Raw genomic sequence first — 22,764 nt, 5'->3', positions numbered from 1 at the left:
ACGGTTCTAGGCATTTTTTTCGTTCTACTACCCTGCCAAGGACTTTTTACATCGCTTATATTGTTACTATATACTTAATTTATTATTATTTATAATATTCATGGGCGAGTCGGGGCTCAATTGCTTGCGAAACTAGATCTTACATTTTTGTTTGCCTCTTTCACATATTTCATAATTTTGTCGTTGATTCAGGCACGGTCTGTGCTTTGTTAACGACCAAACCCAATAACCTATCGCAATCCATTTTTGACCATCTGAGATAGCCATCTTAATCCAAGTCTTGATAAAAGTGTGCCAAATAGAAAACAATCTGAGATTGTGGATTAATTATTGGGTTCGGGCGTAAGACATAGGCCGCTACCGTCTACTTTCCTATATGTTTGATGTTCCAGGTAGTGCCTGAACGGTGCGAATATAGGGCAATATATAAGTACATGATCTATGGTTACTTTGCCATTATTGCAGGTACATGATGGGCTTATCTAATTTAGAACATATGCAGGCTTCGTACCCTGTCAGAATTAGCACTACCTGGGGTGTAACCGTTTAAATTAGCTTTGATGCACCTCCGAGGAACTTTTTTTTAGAGAGTGAGGTGTTTTTAGTAAATTTCTTTTTAACGTAACGAATATTATTGTTGAAGAGTTTGCTAAATGTGACATAAACCACGTGGGCGAAGGTTCGAAAGAAATAATGAATCATATTCTTGAAAACTTTATTAATATACAGCGTATATACATACTCAATACATCTCATAAGTAGGAAAATCTCAACAGAGGCTAATATTTAAAACATAACAATTCCATTTTATCTTTAACAATGCTGCATTTTAAATAAAATCATACGTTTACAGTAACTTATAGTACTTAAATATGAGAGTTATTTTTCTGACGCGCTTTATGATCAGAAAAAGGTTTGAAAATTTATTTATCAATTTCATAAGTGTATCTGTGTTACTCTGCAATAGTCTACGTAACTTCAAACATTTATTGTATCATACAGGCTATATCATGTTCTTATGACAACATTCACATGAAATACATATACAAACCGTAAGACATTTATAAAAAAGGGACTAGTGGTGAGCTCACTTAATATATAAACTGTTTAATAAATGATAATGTTTTATTACAATTATTGAGGTCACAGATTATGATGGTTGAAAAGAAAACGTTAAATAACATAATAAATTCACATTTCCGTGAAGTTTTATTTAAATTGTATCCGAGTTTCAGTTTTCTCCGCGGCTTATCTGTGGATGCGGCTATCCACAGACTACATCTCAGCATCGTTTAGGTTTCTCGAAGATATTTGTTGCTTTGGTAGACCACCATGGGAATATTGTTCAGTATAATAATTCGTTGTGAATATCAGTTTTAAAACACATATCTACAAAATGTAAGCATTCTCCAACGACTTAAAGATGAACTAAACACAGTCAAAAGTCAAAGAATATTGTATGCAAGTACAAACGATAAAATATTATTAATTATAACAAATATACATACATACATGAATATATTTATGAGTCAAAACAGATGTAAATTTATTTGAGGTAGGTACTCCGTTACTTGAATTTTGTAAAAAATTGTATAGGATTTAATTTTATGCAAAACTTAATATTAATATTATAGCCGGAATTTATTCAAAAAAATAGAAAAAGATATACCACATAAGACGTTAACAGTAGTTAATAATAATAAAAAATATTGTGTTGCTTATAAGAGGGATTTATTGAGAACTTAATAATTTGATTTATTGTTAAATAAATTTACGTCTGCTTCAATGAAAAATATTTTTCTTATTTTTTTTTGTAAGTCAGCTATTGAACTTGACACAGTTGTAGATTTTGCGAAGACTTGCATGCTATCATTTGTTTGTATTATAATACTGTTTTTGTTTTTGTAAATTTACGATCTTCGAGAGAATTTCTCTCGAACGAATACAATATTAAAATGTTATCATAATACTATTTGGTAATAAAACTATATTTAAGACGTTAAATTCTATACAAATGTTATATTTTCTATTTATGACAATGAATTCGAATCTATCTAAATATAATCTATTTTCTGAAGGTGCTTTATTGTGAATTCAATTTTAACATTGTGCTTAAAATACCGATATTAAGTGATTATTAAAATGCTCTAGTAATGTTAATTTAAAATATTATTTTAAGTTATATATACTTACATTGAAATACTTAAAGAATGTTTTATCTCAGATGAAATTTGTGTCGTAATAAGATTATATAAAAACGTTTATTCCGGAAAATTAAAATTAATAATAGCAGTATTAATATTATTGGTAAAAAGTTTTTAACGATACAGATCTTTTCAGAGAGACTTAGGTATCTTTCACGAAGTTTGTTTCAAGGAAGTTTTCATTAACGCTTGCTAGCCTCATTTTAATTCAATGTCATACAAATCTATAAATAATTGCATAATTGCATCCTCTGGGTTAGCGATATTTTGTTACAGATTTTAACTGATAAATGTAATCAATAATAGTTTTAGTAATATTTTCTAGTCTCAGCACGCAACTTGATCAGATTATGAAAAGAGAGAACAAGAAAAAGAACCCAAGACCCCGACTTAAGCTCTTAATAATTAATTGTCTAAACACTTCTGGTAAATTTATTACCGTATTAGTATAATTTTCAACGAAAAATTAAGTACTTCAATGTAAGATATTTTACTACGCATACATTTATTTTTAACACTTACATTGATTTTACACGATAAAACATTTCTAAATATGTACAGACTAGAAGGCGAGGGGTTTTATATACACGTGGTCCTTTTTCACTAATTAGGCCTTAAAATGGGTAAAAGCCACTTACAGACTAACAACCGTACTCAGAGTCCTCTATTAAGAGTTTATCGTCACTTGAGACATTAAGATTAAATTCGTACTTTATGTACCGTTCATAGATATATAATTAATCAACTATTATAAAATTAATAGACGAGTCTGAGTACGACAATAAATTAGTACTACTATATGATTAAGTTCATAAGGGTGCGTCTACATCTGGCTAATCTGCCGCGAATATGTCCTTCCGCCCACGCAAGTATACTGTAAGCGCAAGAATTGAGTGGGCGTAGATCGCGCGGCACATGCTCTCCTTATACGCGCGCAGTTCGCAAACAGCTCGCGAACTGCACATTCGTGGCACATTCGCCAGATGTGGACGCACCCTAAAATAAACACCAAACTAACAGCAGCTTAAAGACCTTTTAAATAAAATAATGCATTTTGACAATCGGTCTGAATTTTACGTTAAAATATAAAAGAGAGCAAGTATTACTTTTCGATGACTTTAATGCCTGTTAAAACATGGGTGAGTTTGGAGCTTGAAATAGACTGAAGTTTTGCTGGAAAAGGTTGTATGAATTGTCGTTAACTATAAAGAAAAAGTAAATTCCTTCACCGACCAGTTTCTTCAGTCAGCCATCTGTGCATGACAACAATGTTTAGTTTTTGGAGTTATTCATACATAATTTGCGTATAAATTAAATAAATTAGTCTACTTCAGAGACTCGCACGCTAGGTTGAAATTTTTAGTGACTGATGTATGCATAAATTACTAACAGCCGATACGGGAGTTCATCACGAAAGAATTGAACAGCGCATACTATTACAATAATGATAACTCTGGCTAGATATTACGCTAGGTTGATGTTGACTCCAACTCCAGTCATGAAATCTTCTCGTATCAGAGGTAGTAGAGCTGGGTGCCTGCGAAAAAGTTTATTAATTAGTATTGGAGGTGAAATTAACGAAAACAAGAAGTTTCTTTCAGAGCAAAACTTTAAGAAGCAGCCTAATTAAAATTGTAAAGGCTGAGTAAACTTTATAGTTTTAAATTATTAAAATAGTCATTTTAAATTATTCTGCAAAGCTTAACTACAAAATCAATATAATTGTGATTGAAGTTTTGGTACAGTCTTTTAAACATTCAATTTACAAGTGACCAGCGAAGCCGAGCACTTTATAAAATGAAACTGTAAGTCTTCCTAGTTTATTGTTCGAAACGATACCCTGGAGTAAATCCAATGTAAAATACTGGATTGCATAAATAATACGCTTAAGATCTTAGACGGAAAGTTATGTATAAAAATTACAATTTATTTGACGTTTTATTTGATTTAAGAAAATATAGCGAGTGTTTGTTGTTTTTTTTTTCATTTATTTATTATACAGTATATAAAAATTATTTAAGAATTCATGAAATTATGCATTAGATAATCACTATGGTTTTTTAATTAATGTAACCATAGCGGTCTTGTTTATGAGCCCCTCAAATGCATATGAAATTAATCAAAATAAAAAAAGTGTTTTCAATATTAATGTAAGAATAATTTAATTTGTAGTCGTCTTAGATTATCTTGAACATGCTCCTTGCTCGTATAACAATATTGGTCACTTGCAGTTTGATTATCATAAAACGGATTTCACACATGGTGAAATCGCATTGTCAAACAAAGCCTGCATGTACCAGCATAAATCCACCCGAATTTCAATATATTATGCTTGTATAAACTTGCATTTATAAAATAAAAAATTACATACAATTTTTTTAAAGCAAAAAGTTAAAAATGGTCAAGGTAAAAAAAAGTACAGACGAGAAGAGTCTTTCTTATAACCTATGTAAAGATAAAGGGATACGTTAATTCTACTCTAATGTATAGTAATTTTGCAAGATATACTTAATATAATAAATGCCTCACTCATGTTTGTGCGTGGCAGCCCTAGCGCGCGCCAATAATGACATGACAGCTCGCTTAGTCGGCGAGATGGCGTTCCGCGCGCCTCCCAGCAGCGGCCGCTTGCGGGTGCTCGCTCCACCCGAACCAACACCTGGATTTTAAAAACGCTAAATTATTTAGATGCCTTTTAGTGGAGATTCTTTACAGACACTGATAATTAAAAAAAACACAAAATATATTTATAGAATCCAATTTTTAAAAATAAATTATTCTTTTTGTATCCTAGCTATAATTATTATTTTTAGATATTAGGGGGGGGGCATCAGATTGACGTGTTGTTCGCGTGATTGGTAAATCAGTTGACGTTTGTGTCCCGCGCTGCGATACGATGCGCAAACTTTCCCCCACTCCCTTGTTTAATGCTCAAGAAGTTTGCCGGTATCTGTACGAGTACTAAGTAGAACGTAACTTCAATATAATCACTGAGTGTATAACAAACCTTACCTACATTCTCAAATGCATACTTGCATACACACCTATCCAGTCACTCACACATTCTCACATACTTAATGTCTTAGAAAACTTCTGTGGGATTAGCAATAACACTAATCCTATTTATTCATAAAAAACATTTTTAAACATGTACCACTGATTAGTTGTCTCCATAGTGTGGGCATGAATAAAAGTTTTATCATTTATTTTATTATTTATGTATACGTAGTTAAACCATGTTATATCGTTTTGAAAGAAAATCTCTTTGCACTTTTGATATGAAAAAAATGGATATAAAAATATATACTCAACTTGAAGTCTCTACTCTCTAGTACAGATATTCTAATTCAAACAGAGAGACATTATTGTAATGTCTATAGCTACGTTGTAAGTAATTAGTTCGTTATTAATATTGCCAAGTTATTAAGTTTAAGCTCTCCATTTTGTATGCAGACAAAGACTTCTTAAGTGTTCTTCTAGACAGAATCTAAGTAATTAAAGTATAATAATTTGTTAACTAATAAAATAAATAAACGTTTTATTCTCTGAGCGTTATATACGTCTCCTCTTTTCCCCCATTCTGTTCTATCCCGGGCTAGTCTGCTCCATCTCTTCGGCAGACCATCTGTCCCATTTTTAATTGACATTTAAAAAAGTATATAAGGATGTCAGTTAATCTTACAATAAATACTTAAACACAAACAATGATATGACAATTCACTGCATATTTTAAGGTATTACCAGTTATGACAGTTTTAAAATAACTTCCTTTTAAATTATTGTGAAACTTAACGTCGTCCGATATGTCAAAAGTATTCCGATGCTGTATGTGGCTTTAAAGAGAGTATTATTATAGAGAGGAGTAACGACAAATTTGTCTCTTCTTGGACTAGATTTCGTCAAGATTCCACATAGGTACTTTAGACACAAGTTTGTTCCAGCAAAACCCCGAGAATTACCTACAATCACGTGCCCCGAGTAAAGAGCATCAGTGCTATCATCATCCGGAATTAATTTTGGTAAGTTGCAACACGTCATGCAGGAGAAACATGCTCCGTCAATAACGGCCCTGATATTTCCATCAGCCAGAAACCTAGAGTTCCAGTTGCATCATTTCTCGGCTCATAAGCTGGAAGCTTTGATAGAAGCGCTTAAAGTTAAACTTCAAATCTAAGTATTGAAGAATATCATACGAAATCAAAGGAAATTTACATGTATATATGTTCTTTATATTTGTTTTCTATTGAATGATGTATTGTTAAATTATTTACCAGAATACTTTTAGCAATATATAACTTAAAATAACTTGAGAATGCCTCAACGTAAGCGGATTTGAGAGTTCTCGTTCCGTAAGATTAGAATCGAATCAATACTTTCTGTACTGAGAACAAGGTATTCCTTCTTACTGTGATTTAAGAATATCCTTTTAACCTTATCCATTCCTTTCTTATTCAAATCCATCATTAAGCCTGTATATTATTAAGTTTGTGTTTGTTGTTGTTATAGTGCATTTGTTTTACATGCTGTCTGCACAGAAACATTATGTAATAGTTAATTTTTTTATTATTTAATATTAAGTGTTACAATTAGTAAAATTAAAACCATTGGGATTAATTTTAGTAATTAAGTGACTACACCCGTTGTTATACCGTGACGAACTTTAAATTAATTTTGTTAAAGGACCAGTCAAAAGAAGCTTAAACTTTTGAAAAAGAGTCAGTGGGCGCTAAAGATTTTTAACCTACCTCATTTTTGGCCGTCTTAATCCAAATATTGATAAAAGTGTGCCAATAACCAATTGAAGGATTGCAAAAGCCATTATTCGGATTATTTGGATAGACCTTAGTATGTCAATGATAATTCAACTTCCAATATCTTAAGATTATAACTTACACCAGTTTTAAAGATAATTAAAAAGCTATTTGATATGTATTAAATATAGATATGTATATTTTAATATTATTTGTGCGGTTTAATTTACTTTATTTGGTTTATATTAATTATCAAATATGAGTTTATAGGGCGAAGAGATTGCATTCTATCTGTCGCCAAAAAAGGATTGTCTTCGTAGGGTTTAGTTATTGGGATGCATATAGGAGATCGATCGACTGTCACGGTCTGATCTCAGATTGTGGATTAATTATTAGGTTCGGGCGTTAGCAGTGAGTAAAGCCATGCAATCTATACGTTCATATACTTAGACCCTTTTAAATTAAAAAAAAACCATACTCAGAGTCATGAATTTGATTATCTGTGGAATTAGCACATTTTTGTATGAAATTTAATGTATGATTAAAACTTTAGTTTCTTAACAAATTTAATGGTTTGGATTAGATTTTAATAATAAACTTTGAGCACGGCTATGAAGATTTAATTACATCAATTTTTTGAATAAATTAGAGAAAATTAAATTGAAAAAGATTGACGTACCGACCTTGCGTCGCCAGCGCGTGAACAGCTGTTGGCTTGACCCCTCGCAGTGCGGGGTGGGTGTGGAGTACCCCACCCAAAACGGGGCTGCTTAAACCCAGGATGTCTCCTGCACCTGACCATTGTTAGTTTGTTAGTAAAGCCAAAATGCGGTGCTTATTAAGCGAACGATTTGCTAAATATTCAGCCAATGATTAATTCATATTAATTAATTTATGAGATAAATTAACAACAGTGTTTTTAATAGGACATCCTAAATATTACACTTTAGGTTTTATTTAAAGAAGAATAAATTTTCTTTAAAGTATTTTCCATTTAATACATGATCTAGAAACTTAATTCAACCGCAAGTTGGTCTCTTTGCATGTGAAAAGCTATATTTATTAAATGAAATTTTGTATTAGCATAATTATACGTTTTGCACGTCTGTATTCGCACGAAAGATATAATCAGCATAAGTTTTCATAAAGACATACACGATGATACGAAGAAAATTTTAAATATCTTTTTCATATTCTCACTTAGCTTTAAGAATTTAAAATGCTTTTATCCCAGATTATTGTGTACAACAATAGTGTACAAATTGAATGAAAGAGACAGATTGGAGTTGGGAGAACTGAATCGATTGACAAAAATGGAAGAGATTCTTTAAAAGAGATTAGTCTCTCGAGATGAGTTATCACTCTTCTTTTACATTTAAATATTGCACTGCATCCTTACTATAAAGGTTTTAAGCTTTAGCAGTTTTAATAACAGCAATAATTTGTTTATTTGCAAAGAAAGATTCAGTTTGGTTAATTAAAATACAGCGCAAAATCATATAAAAATAGGCATGCAAATGTTACAGTAATTATCTTGATGTATTAAGAACAGTAAATTATAATTGTTGTCAAAATTTGTGGTCTAAATACTCGCCCGCGCTATAAAGGTACCTAAGGAAAATAAATCGTCCGAAAAATCGTCTAAGTCTTACCAAGAATAGAGTTTTGTGTGAGTAAATGGTGTGCAGGCGGTTGTTGCAAAATACCACCTCCAACTAGCAATCCATGGCTTGCTGGACTTGTCATCTGTAAGACGAAATTAGCTATTAGTTATCACATACATATCAAAAGACGAGCAACCGAAGATTTGATATTAAAAATAAAATAAATCATTGGTGCTACAGGATTTTTAGGTGTGGGCCTCAGATTTATTTATCTGTTTCATAATCTGTCAATTTAATAGGCCAGTAAGTGATCAGTCTCCTGTGCCGTCGACTTGTTGGATATGGCAAGCCGATTATCTCAATTTTCCATTACCGTTCGAGGAAAACTATAAGTGCATAGAGAAAGAAAGTCCATTGGTGCACAGCTGAGGATCGAACCTACAACCTCAGTGATGAGACTCGCAAGTATTCAACAACGATTTGATAAAACTGTGTAAATATAAAAAAGAAATAACAACGCTTGATAAAAAATATTCAAAGACACAGTTTGTACATTGTGTTTCTTCATAATATCTGAGAAGGTCTTTATTGATTCTTCCCATAAATATTCGGACGGTTGACCTTTGATCGTAAAACCTTAAAGGATTTCCTTAAGAACGTGGTCACGTTTTGGAAGTAAGTACCAATAAACGTTAAGTTGGCTTCGGACCTAGATTTACAGGAAAACCGGGTTTTAGACATCTGTTTATAATGACTTACGGGTTTGATAAACTTGGGAAACGAGAGTTTTCTTGGAAATATAACAATATAATATTCTATTTAAAGCAAAATATGCTTGTGGCAAAATTCTTAAATAAATGTAATAATCTGGTTTGGTTCTTTAACCTCTAAGTTATACCAAGATATCAAGTTTTTAAAGAATCAAAGTCAATTCTTGTATCATTTTATGTATAAATAGAGAGTAGACAGGACGTGATATATTCTTATCATAGTATTGTAGAATAAGTCATCGTTGACGATGATGGTTGGTCTAGCAAGGGCTCACCTATATTGCGATAGACAGGATAACTCTCTATTACAGACCTCTCTTTTTTTGATGGAACGCATGCTCAACACGGCCGGTGTAGCAGGCGAAACAGTAACTGATTTTAGTGCTCTGCATATCTTTTTCCAGCCCAAATAGAAGACCTTACAAACTACAATCAAACTTGCCCAATAGATAAAAGTCCAAGTCACTTCTCCGACAATTAGGTAATTTTTTCCATAAAAATCGTCATTTATAAGTTACGGTTCATAATGGCTATATAATGTATCGCTTGGCAACTGTAATCGAAGGGTTTCAGACGGCCAGTTGGAGGCCTACTTTTACAAATGCTTCCAATCGATTTCCATTGTAACCTTTGATTGGAACATTTTGTAAAGGTTAGTCCAAATTAAGGTAGTGAGGTGAAACGTGACAGGTGAAAAATACCCATTAATGTATGGACGGTGATAGAAGAATAAATGGAATTTGCCTACTACGTACTTGTAATTACTATAGTAAGTTCTGTTGTGAGTAGAACTATTCCCATAATAGTATACTTAATGAGTTTGTTTGAGTACCATTTCGTTGAGAAAACGATTATGAAGTCAAAGTCAAAGAAAAAAAATAAACATCAGAAGTTAAACTAACCCAATTTAACGCGTCACAGAACTTGTATCACCTAAAAAGTTTCAGTAAAATAACATTGTTACAGTGAAACCAAAGTAGAGCAAGCTTTTTCAATGTTCACTCAATGTACTAAAAGGAAATTTCAATGAGGTATTCACAACATTGGCTAAGCTTGGCACGAATAAAATGATTGAAAAGAATATTTTATACGTAGTTTTCTGTGACCACTTCTATTAAGCACTTATACACTGCTTCTCGAGTTAGTAAAATTTCCATTTCTCGCGTTGATACTTAAACTATTAAAAAGTATACTTGACGTTTTGAGTAACTATAAAGAAAGTTCATATTGGCTTAGTACATAATAATAAAAAAAAAAATTATTTTAATAAAATTATTTGTATTGAGTTGTTAATTTTTAATAAAAAATAATATTGTAAATTATTATTAGTATTTATTATACTGATTTTAGAACCTACTTTTTTACGTTGTATTGTGTACATTTTATATTATTGGATTAATATTCAGTAAATTTAATTATCAATAAAGTTCTTATTAATTCACTGATTAGAGTTATTAAGAAAAATCACAGACTTTATTGACTAACATTAGCACTATGAAGTTTTACAGTACGTGTAAATAAACTTAAATAAGTCTAGAAAGAATAGAACCTATCGATCTAAGCCGCCGGTGTTGTATAAGTTTTTGAATATTGATCAAGGATGAAAAATGTTTGTAACATAGTCTTATTTTTACATTTATTACATTAAAACCAAATATATATTTTTAAATGCCTTCCATGCTATGTACATATCTAATTTATAACTGATAGTAAATTACATCTTAAAAATCATTAAAAGTTACTTTACTAATTGTAGTTGTAGATTTGATACAATCGTCAATAATTGTTCTCTACGCTTTTGCAGAACGATATTCACTTGTTAGGAATTCGTAGCAACGTGTTGTAGCGGAAATGTAGCCGTGCGCTCTATTGGTTCCTTAAATGGGAGTATGTTGTATTGTTACGACGCGATGAGACTTACAATCGTATTTCAGCGATCGAGAATTAATCTTGTTACTGAGATGGGAATAAGAATAGTTTATTTTTACAATATCCTCTACTAAAGGCAGCCTTTGAGTCCAGAGACTTTTTTCTACCTCTCACATTTTTGCTAAAAATATACCTACATAAATGATACTCATTCGTGTACGCGTGTCGAGAGAGAGATACGATCGGCGACAACGGACATATTATTATTTACAATATTCAGTACTGTTTGCCTATATTCATGCGCAATGTAAAACTAAATTTTGTGTTTTCTTATAAAACTTAACTTTAACTTATTGTTAGATTAGATATTCTTAGTATTTATTTATTAGTAATCTTACAGCTAACATACATATTAAAACAAAATAATAATATATGAATAGATAATACAAAGCTAAGATTACATAGATAAACACTATATATGAGACAGAAAACATAAGTACATACATTTATAAACACAAATGATAGAAATTTTAATTTTAGCATTAAACAACTGATAATTAATGCTGAATATTTAAAAAAACAATATTGTTACTGCTAAACAAAGTCAAAGTCTTCCCTCCTCTTGAAATATTTCCTCACATCTTCTTTGGTGAGGTATTAAAAATGTAGTCATAGTCGTGAAGCATCTAAGTACTCGTAGTATAATAAATTCGAGATGAACTAAATTATATTTGTTTAATTTGGTAAATGGGACTTAAGCTGCTGGGTTAAACTCAAATAATATAGATATTAATCATTACGCTAATTAGTTAAACTTAATTTGAATGACGAGAATCCGGTTCTAATTAAATTTAGTGAGCCTTCTAAGCCACAAAATAGGCCATCGAAGTTTGTCACAGAGCAAAAGATCGTCATCTAATTCCTTTTTCTATGTCATGATTATTTTAATTTTATAGACAAGTGTTGTTATGCTGAATTAAGGAAATTTGGTATATGTGAAACGGAGTTAAAAACGCTTTGAAAGTATCGCACTTTCGTATTGTCTATTGTTAGATCTTACCTGGTGGTGGGGCAAATGTTCAGGCGCAGGTGTGGGAGCCGGTGGTGAAAAATCACGTGCGCTGGGGGCGTGGCTGACAGGCAAAACCGGGGCACTAGCCAATGCCGGCTGCGTCACTGGTACTGCTGTGGGTAACTGTAGATAATAGTCTTTTTTAATGGATAGGTGATATTAAATGGTATATTGATACTTAATACTTTACTTATATTACTTTTTCATTTGTAGTGTAATTCACATTACTGTGATAACTTCATATAATACTAAACCAACCCGTTGTTTTGCTGTATCTCGTATTGGTAGTGTCTCTTCGCTATTGCTTCTAGAAGATTCGGGCGGCGACAGTCTACGCTGTTCATTCTGTGATGACAATATTTGCATTTCTAGCATTTGTTCCTGTCTTATATCGTCGTTGTAATCCTGAAAATAAAACAAAATTATAACTTGCCATGTCTATACTAGAACTACTCACTAATATTAATAATATAGATTGCCAGATCATTTGTTCAGGCGCATTATGCCTACAGATAAATAACGGGAGATTAGTCATATTTGATTAGATTATTTTCCACTTTACCATATATTTCTTACGGTAACCAATCATGGACATACTTGAACACAAATAGAAACATAACAGCTTGCAACGAGGAATGGAACGCAGTACACTCAATTTAAAACTGAAAGACAAGAGTACGTCAAGATGTACAGAAATAAGAAACAAAACAAAGGCTATTGATGCACCATCCCATTGCAAAAAAATTAAATGGAAATGGGCAGAAGGACAAAGAGGATAACAAAGTGGAAAGGGCCATCAGAAAGCAAGATCGCCCTCTTGTACGGTGGGCTGGCGAGCTTAAGGAAGTTGGAGGAGAGGATTAGGAGAAAAATGCTCAAAACACAGAGAGATGGAGCCAATTGGAGAAGGCCCAAGTATAAGTAGTAAGTATAAGTATAAGAGGTCGTTGAAAAAAAAAATATTTTATAAGGGTATTTTGTAAATTTTTCAAGGAATAAATGAGATTTAATTATCAATAATATTTTTCACTTTAAAAGTAATATTGTTCAAACTTACCGGTACTAAAAATCTTCTTAGTTCAGCAAGTGCGTACGCGATACGGGCGTGGGCTTCTGCTGGTGTCGCGAATGCACTGATCTCCACATGCAACTCCTCTGATAGATGAGAGAATTTGGGATCTCCTGACATCCGTAGCTCTTCTTCCTGTTAACAAAATCAATTCCTAATCACTCCAGTTACTTTCTAATTCACTCGTATTTAATAATTATTAGGTCCTGGGCGGTTGCGGTATTTATGTCGTGTTTGTGGGCACAGAAGGTGCCTCGCGTATAAATATTTTAAAATTACAGCTTTTTGCAGTAATAATTACTTAAATTACACTGGTTGACTAGAAACGAATAAAGCGATTTTTGTAGAGGGCTTACGGCGGCGAGGCTAATTCAAGTTTATAAAGTTATGGAAAAAAATAAATTACTAACATATTAATTATGAAAAATATTGATTTTGATTCGGAATTACCAGTATTTTTTGATTAATATAATTTTCTATCCACTGGTTTCATTAAGAATCTTACCAAATAAATTTAAAATATTTTTTTAAACTTTACTTATAAATAACTTACCTTCTGTCTATCTTTCATGGAACCTCGTCCCAGTACAGCCATTTTGCACATCGTGTCTTCTTGTAAACGTTTAAGAGAATTGCCCTTTGGACCGAGCAACTTTCCCACGAAGTTAAACTGGGGACAAAATGCGTTATTTACTTAAGTGAGTTAAACTTCTATAGTTACAACTTAGACGAAACATTAAAACTAAGCAAATTAATTTCTAAAACTCAAAGCTGTACTTTGCTGTCTAATTCTTGTAGTTATTATAATTAAATTTATCATTACAAACCTTTGGTACTTAAGTAAAAAAATATCAATGAAATTTTTGACACTCCTTTCCATAACTGCCGTTGACTCTTTAGTCGATTCAGGTTCGGTGGCGGAAAGAGTAGACAAATTGTCTCAAAACTTGTTTATTACAAATTCAATTTGCTCTAAATATAGCTACGGTTTCAATCAAGCAGATCAAAACTCTAATGTCGAAATAAAAACACTTAAGAAGTCTTTGTTAAAGCTGAGGTCATGCTGTCTCATTAATGTGCCTGGTTCTCCTCCCCACTTCTCTTTATCTGTCTTACCCACATTTCTCGTCAATTGTTTTTGTCATTAATTTCGTCTTTAATCTATTTCCCTATCTCACTCCGTCATAATATTACTTCCATATTGGAACTAAAATATGCCAGCCTCACACCATTCCCGTAGAAGCATGTGTTTGATGGATTGCGCACTCAGAAAGAAAACTTCATTAGAGCACGACCGCTCGCGAGTCCACTACGAGGTTAACTCTACTTTAATTATAGTTAACACAACAGAAAATTTGAATAAAAATGTTGCTATAGTCTAAAAGGATATGAGACATTGCAAACTTCGATAAAAAGACATTGTTTATCGTAATAAACTATTAACCCTAAACCATAATTCTTGGTCTCGTAGTCCGGTCAATGTGTCTTAGTAGACAAGGCTATAAACATTTCAAGTGACAGGATGAACGTCATTCCGGCCTTGCGATCGAATCCAGGGAATTCGTTTCCCGTCTCCCGTTGGAGCAGTTTATTTCCCGAGCTCCCCTGTGGTTCTGATAATTGGCGGTTTATAAGGGTACGAAATACTTGACACTTTATTACGGTTTCAAATAGAGGTTGCAAGTGAATATAATTAAGAGTACGTTATTGTCGACATATAGAGCATATGTTCATCATATAAACATATTAAAACTGTGTCCGTTCTAGCACGTTTTAGTTGTAGTTGTTGAGAACTTTGCCGAAGTAACCATTTTAATACATTGACTATAAAACTAAATTTGTATTTAATTAATAATTTTCAGTTCGTGAATCTGTTACAAGGTGTATCATAGTATAAAATTTGAATAGATGTGTTATTATGCAAATGTTGTTATGGCAAAAAAGATTGTATTGCGACACAATGAGAGGCTTTTCAGGTTAAGTTTTTGTAATACTAATCAATGATTAAGTAACAGTATCACCTGCCTAAGTATTACTGCGACTTGTTATCGAGAGTAATTTTGAAAATGGGTTCAATTTAAATTATCTAATAAAATTAAAATAATTATGGGGTTTAAATAAAATTTGGACTGTTTAGATTGTTCTAAAAGTTACATATATTCCTCAAGCGATTGCTTAAAAAATGCAGTTTTATTTTTTTAACTGGCATTAAAGAAATATATAAAAAAAACTAACAATGAAACATAAGGGTTGATACAACTTAGTAGGTATAAACAACAGCGAAGATAACCGTGTGAAATCCTAAAATCAGTTCAATTAAATATGAGATAAATATAATATATATATATAACAAATATACTTGTAAAATTGATCTGTGAGGGAATTGGAATTCGACCAAAAAGAAAACTAAGAGGTAAATAGGATTGAAAGCACCTCCGTCACATGTCAACGGGGCAAGAATAAAATAACATTTGCAGACGACACTACTCGTCACTTCCTACTCAATCTATTAGGGACTTTACTAAGACTTATTGAAATTGTTTTAATAGAAAATATATGTTAACTTTGAAACTTAAATAAACAGGATACTTGAGTCAAATGCATTTTAAAAGTATAATGGTTAAACGAAAAAATACCAAATATTATTTATAACTTTAACCAAGAAGTGTCTAATATTAATTTTTGATAACATTGTATTGGTCTACGGTATTTATAAACCTTGATGTTTCGATTTATTCACAGCACAGCTAAAAATGCGTTTATAATATGCAAACAAACTAAAAGCAAACAAAACATGAAAATTAATATTTAAAAAGCTCAAAATCACTTTATTTCCCAATCAGTTTTATCGCAAACCGAACAGTCAACGTCAAAGTGAAATAGATGTGTGTAGTCTCTTATTTCGTTTGGTATAAATCCCAGTAATACCCAGCGAGATGGTTTTGTTTTGCTTGGCAGAGCTACCTCAGCTGTATTGGTACAGGTGCAACAAATTTACACTAGAATCTGTGCTAAGTCGTCCTTTGTTTGTTACAAATGGGGATTTTATTTTTCTTTTATTTTGTACTGTGATTTGTTTCACGATTTCTGAATATTTTCCAGAGTTTTCGGTTCTGTAGATAGCTGTATGAAAGTCGGAAACTGCCTCATTAGTTTCTTAGCATTATTTAGTCAGTTTTCAGTAAAAAATCAACTGATTTCGATAAATTTGGTAGTCTACTATATCTATAATTCTATTTCGATTTTAATAAGTATGTAACAATGTTTCTCTGTAATAATATATTTCATTTGTTAGATACTATGTTTTTAGTTTATTTTTTGCTTAAAGTTTATTTTTTATCTAAAACCTTGGATATTAAAGACGCAAGAAAAGAAACTAGTATTACACTGTGTGGTCTCGATAATATATAATCAGTTGAGACAAATATAATGCTTATAAATAATTAATAGAAATGCAACACATATTAATAGACAAGACAAACATATAATTCCTAACGCTTCGGAGCAATAATCCGATAAAGTTGCTAAGACAAGTAGGTCTAATAATGTCCTACCTTTGGATGATCTCTGACGGGAACAACCACTCGAACGCAGACTTTAACTGGCTTGTCCCTCGTTATATCCAACATTCTTCTTTCTCCACGCCATTCTCCTGTAACAAATTGTGTCACTCATGAGTAAAACGAAACAGTGAAACTAAATACAGGCTGTGCTTTTTGTTTATATCACTGTCTGACAAAAACTTTTTATCATCGCTATCTCTTGCGCCTACAACAGTTTTTACTATTAAATGTAATGTTTTAACTGTATTCTGCTGCAATTATTTAAAAATAATTCATTTCGATAAGAGGGGAAAGGGAAAATTATTAAGAACACTATTTCCTTCCTCACATGATTTTTTCAAGATGATAAAAAAATGAAATGTATATTTAAACACCAGGATAAGTTAACTTATTATATAATATTTTAAGGGATGGTTTAGTCTGCAGTAGGAATGTTGTAGTTTGAGGACGAAAAAACATGATCATATGAAATCATGAAATTATAAATAAGAAACCGTAAAGGCCAAAGGCAAAATTAAGTAAAACAATGCATATTGTTATTTCAGTATATGTAACTTAAAGTATATTTTATTATTACCAGCCAGTACTGTTTACAAGTTACTTTATTTTAAAAGAACGATGAAGTAAACGACTGATTTATATCATATAAGGCAGTGAAACATCTATGTTGATTTTATTCATATTAAATGAGGTCTGACGAAACCGCTGGTTTAATTTGCAATTTATATAAATATCTCAAACGTAGGAAGTAAAAGCCCATCGCTCCCTAATCCATTACAAACGTCACAGGCTCAGGTTCCACAGGATATCCGGCTAGAGCCGGGAACGCCTCCAAAATTAATATACTATCGTGCATTGTCTGTTCTTGTGCTAAGCAGGGGACACATTGCTCGATTGCCAAAATTAATTAGCTTGAAGCGGGTATATTTAAATAATACAGAACTGTTTTTCCATCGTTTATGAAATATTAAGTAATTCTATAAAATACAACCCAAACTTTGATGTCGTTAGTTCGATACCCGGCGTTGAAACAATATATTTATATTTGAAAGGGCTGAACAGGTGACTCGATCGAACGATGTAAGATAAGGAAGAAAAGAACAGACAAAATAAAGAATGCAGGTTAAAGAAAATCGTGCTCATTACTAAATGTCGGGAAAGCGGAAACACCCAACTCAAAATCGACGACATATGCTTCTTAAAACTAATTACCTATTTAGCTATCAAGGAAAATTTACAATACTATAACTTTAAAATTCAATTAGCCTAAATCGCCTTTGGATTATTATTTATTTTATCAATAATTTAAATGTAAGTAATGTAATAGCTGGGGAGCCCACGAGAGGATTTCGGGATTTACTCCAGCGTGGCAGATTAATATACAGGGTACCTTGTACCCGGTTAAGTAATTCTACCAAAATATATGACCTCCATATATATGGCCGCCGGTCAAGGCTAAAGGATCAGATAAGTAAAAAAGTTAATGATTAGACATTGTCGAGCGCATCAGATTGAGGTAGGCTAAGTCAGTTACATGCTAAGAAGTGTGTATTTCACCAATCTGACCATTTGCAAGTAACGTAAAGAAAGGGGAGAGCTGCAAACTTGTACACAAAGCGTCATCTTGATGATGAGTATGTCAAAATGGCGATTTTTTTGCACATTCTAACAACGAACGCGAGTTTGAGTCACATCCAAATCGTCATATTATTAGATAAGAGCTTTTTTTAGGTTCACATTCATTATCAACCGTTACGTACGGCCATGTCCATGGCACATTTTTTACATTTTTGAAAGTCTATAAACTCTCCCCCCACCGATGAAAAGGTGTTTTTTCTTATAATTATCTAAGCTTCGCCCAATAGGTCTCTATGACGCTCGAGTAAATCCTCATCTAGCATCGTAGTCTCCCTTACAATAACAATATAATATTTGAAGCAATTAACGTGCCAAATAGCAATTATATCATGTTCCAATACATAATTTTAATTCAATGGTAACATGAAACAGTTAATTAAAATTACAATCTGTAAGGATATATTACATTACAAGATGTGGAACGTGTGTTTAAAGAGTAATCGATAATGATAGGAGCAAGGTATAACAGTATCGTCAACAATCTATCAGTGTTAGAATTTTTTTAGATTGGTGAATGTAGGCAACCCTTTTTAAAGGTTAATAACATGAAGTGTTTTGAGAAAATGTACATGACAATTTTTTAAACCCGACGACTTTTTTTATATTATTTTTTTATAATTCTTCGAATAATGATTAAAATAAATTCTTTGAAATTTAATTCATATAAATAAAATACCTACTTATATAAAACAAGAATATCAGCGTTGAAATAGGGAAAGCCCTAAAAGTATTAACAATGTAAAATTCTTGTAGAAATTTTACTAAGTTTTAGCTAAATAACTAGATCCAGATGTTGATCCATGTGTCTTGAATCAATATAACCGAAGAACCAGCATATCAATGGAACCAATGAGCTTTCCTTTATGCCGCAAATGCGCTTCCACGTGTTCTTTGAAGATGGCAAATATCGCGCAGAAATTAGTATAATCTAGACTGTCTGAGACTTGTATTTTAATTATAAAAATAATCCATGAAATAGCTACAAGGAGGCCTAATATATCGTTCCGCCACAAAATTATTTGTTGTTTATAGATACAAACAGATATCGTTGTTAGCTACACGAATGTCTATGCCAGCTTTAAGCGGTACACGTAATATGTTTGGTGTGAGCCAGTGTATATCGGACGTGTTTATTGGTGCTTACTCCTAAACGACGCCTGATAGGACGCAGTAATCTTCATTAGGAAGGAATTTTTGATATTATGTTCGGGCTGACTTAGTTTGCACATACTTTAATAAGTTGCTGAGTTTCTAAGCTAAGATCTAGACATTAGTGATTCTTGTCGAAGGTAAAAATAATGACATAACCTATTGCAGCTGAGTTTGATCATCTATACATCTTGAGGTTCGTAGTTCCATAACTGGTAACCTAAAAGGTCGCTAACGCACTAGTGACTCCTCTGGTATCGTGAAACACGTGAAACTCCTGCCCATTTGCCGGCTGTTCTATAAAAACTAAAATTAAATTTAACGTAAAATTTTTATTTAGAAGAGTATCTTTCAACGAATTTGTAATATTTTTAGTGACGCGCTGAGAACAAAGAAATTAACTTATACAATTTTATCGTAAGACTTTTAACCTCGTTGCATTTCCGTGTTGCGCGCTGGAATTTTAGTAGTACATATAAAATACATTTAAAATCATACAATTAAAATACATGAAATTACTTCAAAATTTCTTTCAATGAAAATTAATTAGACCTGTTTCATGATCATTTGTCAATGGTGGCATGTAGGTGATGGTTTTCTTTACCAATCGAGCGAATTTTAAATGCGCATATAGACCATTGATGAACAGCCGGTAATTGAACCTGCGACCTCAGGAATAAGAGTGGCAGGCTGAATCTACTAAGCCAACACTGCTCTATCTAGAAATATTTTATCTACAATAACAAAGTTGTGATGAAACCAGTAGGTACAAAGGTGTAAACCATGTACCAATTCTTAAAATGCCGACAACGCACTCGCAAGCCCTCTGGCATTGAGAGTGTCCATGGGCAGCGGTATCACTTAACATCAGGTGAAGGCTTACCTGATGCCTTGCCCGTTTGCCCCCTGTTCTATGAAAAAAAATCTATTCTTAGTATATTATTGGAGTACTACCATAATCTTACTAAAGGTAATAAAATAGCAAGTTTTTTTAAGTAATACTTCATTTCGCGCGGTAGGGTAAAATAATGAGAGTAAATTTTTGAGATGCGTCACAAAATACCGATACCCTGAAGTTAGTCTACCTAACATAGTCAATATTTATTCTATTGATAGCGTCGTTTTATTCTATAAACGTAAAATAAGGTGAAAGATAAAATTTTTGAAAAGATTGTTATCTTGTTATGCCAAAGAAGTATAACTTCCTCCCGCCTCCATTAAACCACCTACTAAAAATGGGTGTCTATAGGCTGCGATGACTGTCCTTTTTGGGCGTCCGGCAGGATCGTTTGCCCCCCTATATAAAAAAAACGCGTGTACTTAAGTACATATACGTTTTATTTTATTCTATATAAAATAAGCATTATTCTTAAACCAATTCTATAAGTGATTAAACCTAACAAAGTCTTATTGAAGTATTTCCGAACCAAGTCGACTTAAGATCCTTCAAAAGAGCGTCCTGGCGTTGTGGGTGTCCATAGGCAGCGGTATCACTTAACATCAGGTGAGCCTTTGCCCGTTTGCCTCCTGTTACATAAAAAATAGTATATTAAGCATATGTTATATTGTGTCTAATAAAGTTATTTCTTTCTTTCTTTCATATACATATTAGAAAATTTATATGCACGATAGTTCATAGAATGCATAGTTTGAAAATCTACATGTATCAAGCAGATTATTCATGAAACAGGCGTTGAAATGTGTGAACTTATGTTTGTTTGCATAAACTCTATTAAATTAACGTGAAGATTGCAATTTTATTAAGTGGAGTATAAATTTGAATATAACACAAGCAAGTTCATTCAATTAGACTGAAAGACAGGGTCTCGAGGTAGCCTAGATAACGTTTATTTGACTTGACCTTAGCAAATAGTTTCGGTAACAGCCTGATCGTTGTGGCTTGCCAACTCAAATATTTGCCTTGGAGCAGCTGCACGTGGCAATTAAATTAACTTTTTCAAATCTTGAAATGTTTTTTGGCCTTGATTCAACGGATCAATCAATTTACTGTGAAAGATTGTGTTGAAGATTGATACTACGAAAGCGCGAAAAAAATTCCAGCTAATTTTAAGTGTAGAATTTTATAATATCTACCAAATAAAGTGACGTTGGGTGTCAGTTGACATTATCGAAGGCTGTACTGCACTTGCGCAGTTACTTATAACAACAAAAGCCTATAGAATAATAAAACGTATACAGTATTGATATTGTATCTGTATTAATATTATAAATAACACAAGGTACAGAGGTAATCATCCACAACTCTTTAAATAGGCTTATTGAGCCACACGCGTCACCAAGTAGTTTACGATATATTTGTGTTCATGTTATCCTATCGCTGAATTCGAAAACACTGCTTTAGGCTACAAAATTAAATTCACTTAGTTTACGTTAGTTGTTTGTGTTAGCTTAAATACTATAATTAGAAATTAATTAGAAACTATTTTAGAATATTAACAACAGTAACAAAATATCATCATATCAAAATAATTATTATTGAAAAATTACTTTCAAAGTTCCCTGAGGAGTCCTCGAGCGGAGATAATAACAAACTTCGATAACTCATGAATACTCATTTTTTTTAATGGGATCTCGATGTTGAGCGCTAGCCTTTAGGCCCCTTACAGCTCAGTTCGGGTTGTTTTGGCGAGCCCAGCTCGGCTGGAATGGGTGTTTTTCTCGCGACTGGGGCAAGACCACATCTCCTGCAAGACCCGGATCTCGGCTTGAGCCGTCATGGGGTTGTCAATCGTCTTTCGTTTATTATTTGGATATTATTTGACGCGCGAGTGGCTTTAAATTTTTATTTGACCTTCGTTTAATGAAATACAAAATCACCACAATATATTACTTACAACAATACCGTGTCTGTAAACAGATATTAATATTATTTTGAAGAATGAAGTTATTCATTAATTTTTAGTTATTGTTCATGTTGATGATGATGTCATTCAAATAATAATCCACTCTACGAAACATTATAGATAAATAGACATAATGGCTATGGAAATAATAGGTAACATGCAAATGACAACAGTTTTTTGGTCACAGTGGTACTGTAAACCGCATTTAAAT

General features: G+C 32.4%; 1 protein-coding gene across 4 annotated transcripts in view; it reads right to left on the bottom strand.

The window, feature by feature from the left end:
* Positions 1-703: 703 nt before the first annotated feature.
* The window catches only part of LOC111000645 (KH domain-containing, RNA-binding, signal transduction-associated protein 2), a 69,607-nt gene continuing 47,546 nt past the window's right edge, over positions 704-22,764 (bottom strand). For 2 of the 4 annotated variants that reach the window (XM_022270173.2, XM_045628377.1), the window contains exons 3-11: positions 16,894-16,991; positions 13,893-14,009; positions 13,328-13,474; positions 12,529-12,675; positions 12,259-12,393; positions 8,608-8,701; positions 7,639-7,749; positions 4,734-4,863; positions 704-3,741 (exon numbers count right to left, since the gene is read on the bottom strand). In XM_022270173.2, the coding sequence (XP_022125865.2) occupies positions 3,669-3,741; positions 4,734-4,863; positions 7,639-7,749; positions 8,608-8,701; positions 12,259-12,393; positions 12,529-12,675; positions 13,328-13,474; positions 13,893-14,009; positions 16,894-16,991 (1,052 nt within the window). In that variant the 3' untranslated portion in view covers positions 704-3,668. Of the gene's footprint in view, positions 3,742-4,733; positions 4,864-7,634; positions 7,750-8,607; positions 8,702-12,258; positions 12,394-12,528; positions 12,676-13,327; positions 13,475-13,892; positions 14,010-16,893; positions 16,992-22,764 lie in introns of all 4 variants that reach the window. The other 2 variants (XR_006750231.1, XM_045628378.1) reach the window with 2 other exon arrangements.

The sequence above is a fragment of the Pieris rapae genome, chromosome 5 (assembly GCF_905147795.1).
Source record: "Pieris rapae chromosome 5, ilPieRapa1.1, whole genome shotgun sequence".
In the NCBI taxonomy this organism is placed as follows: Eukaryota; Metazoa; Arthropoda; class Insecta; order Lepidoptera; family Pieridae; genus Pieris; species Pieris rapae.
Note: the sequence above shows the minus strand (reverse complement) of the source record. Positions and strands in the feature narration are given on the sequence as shown.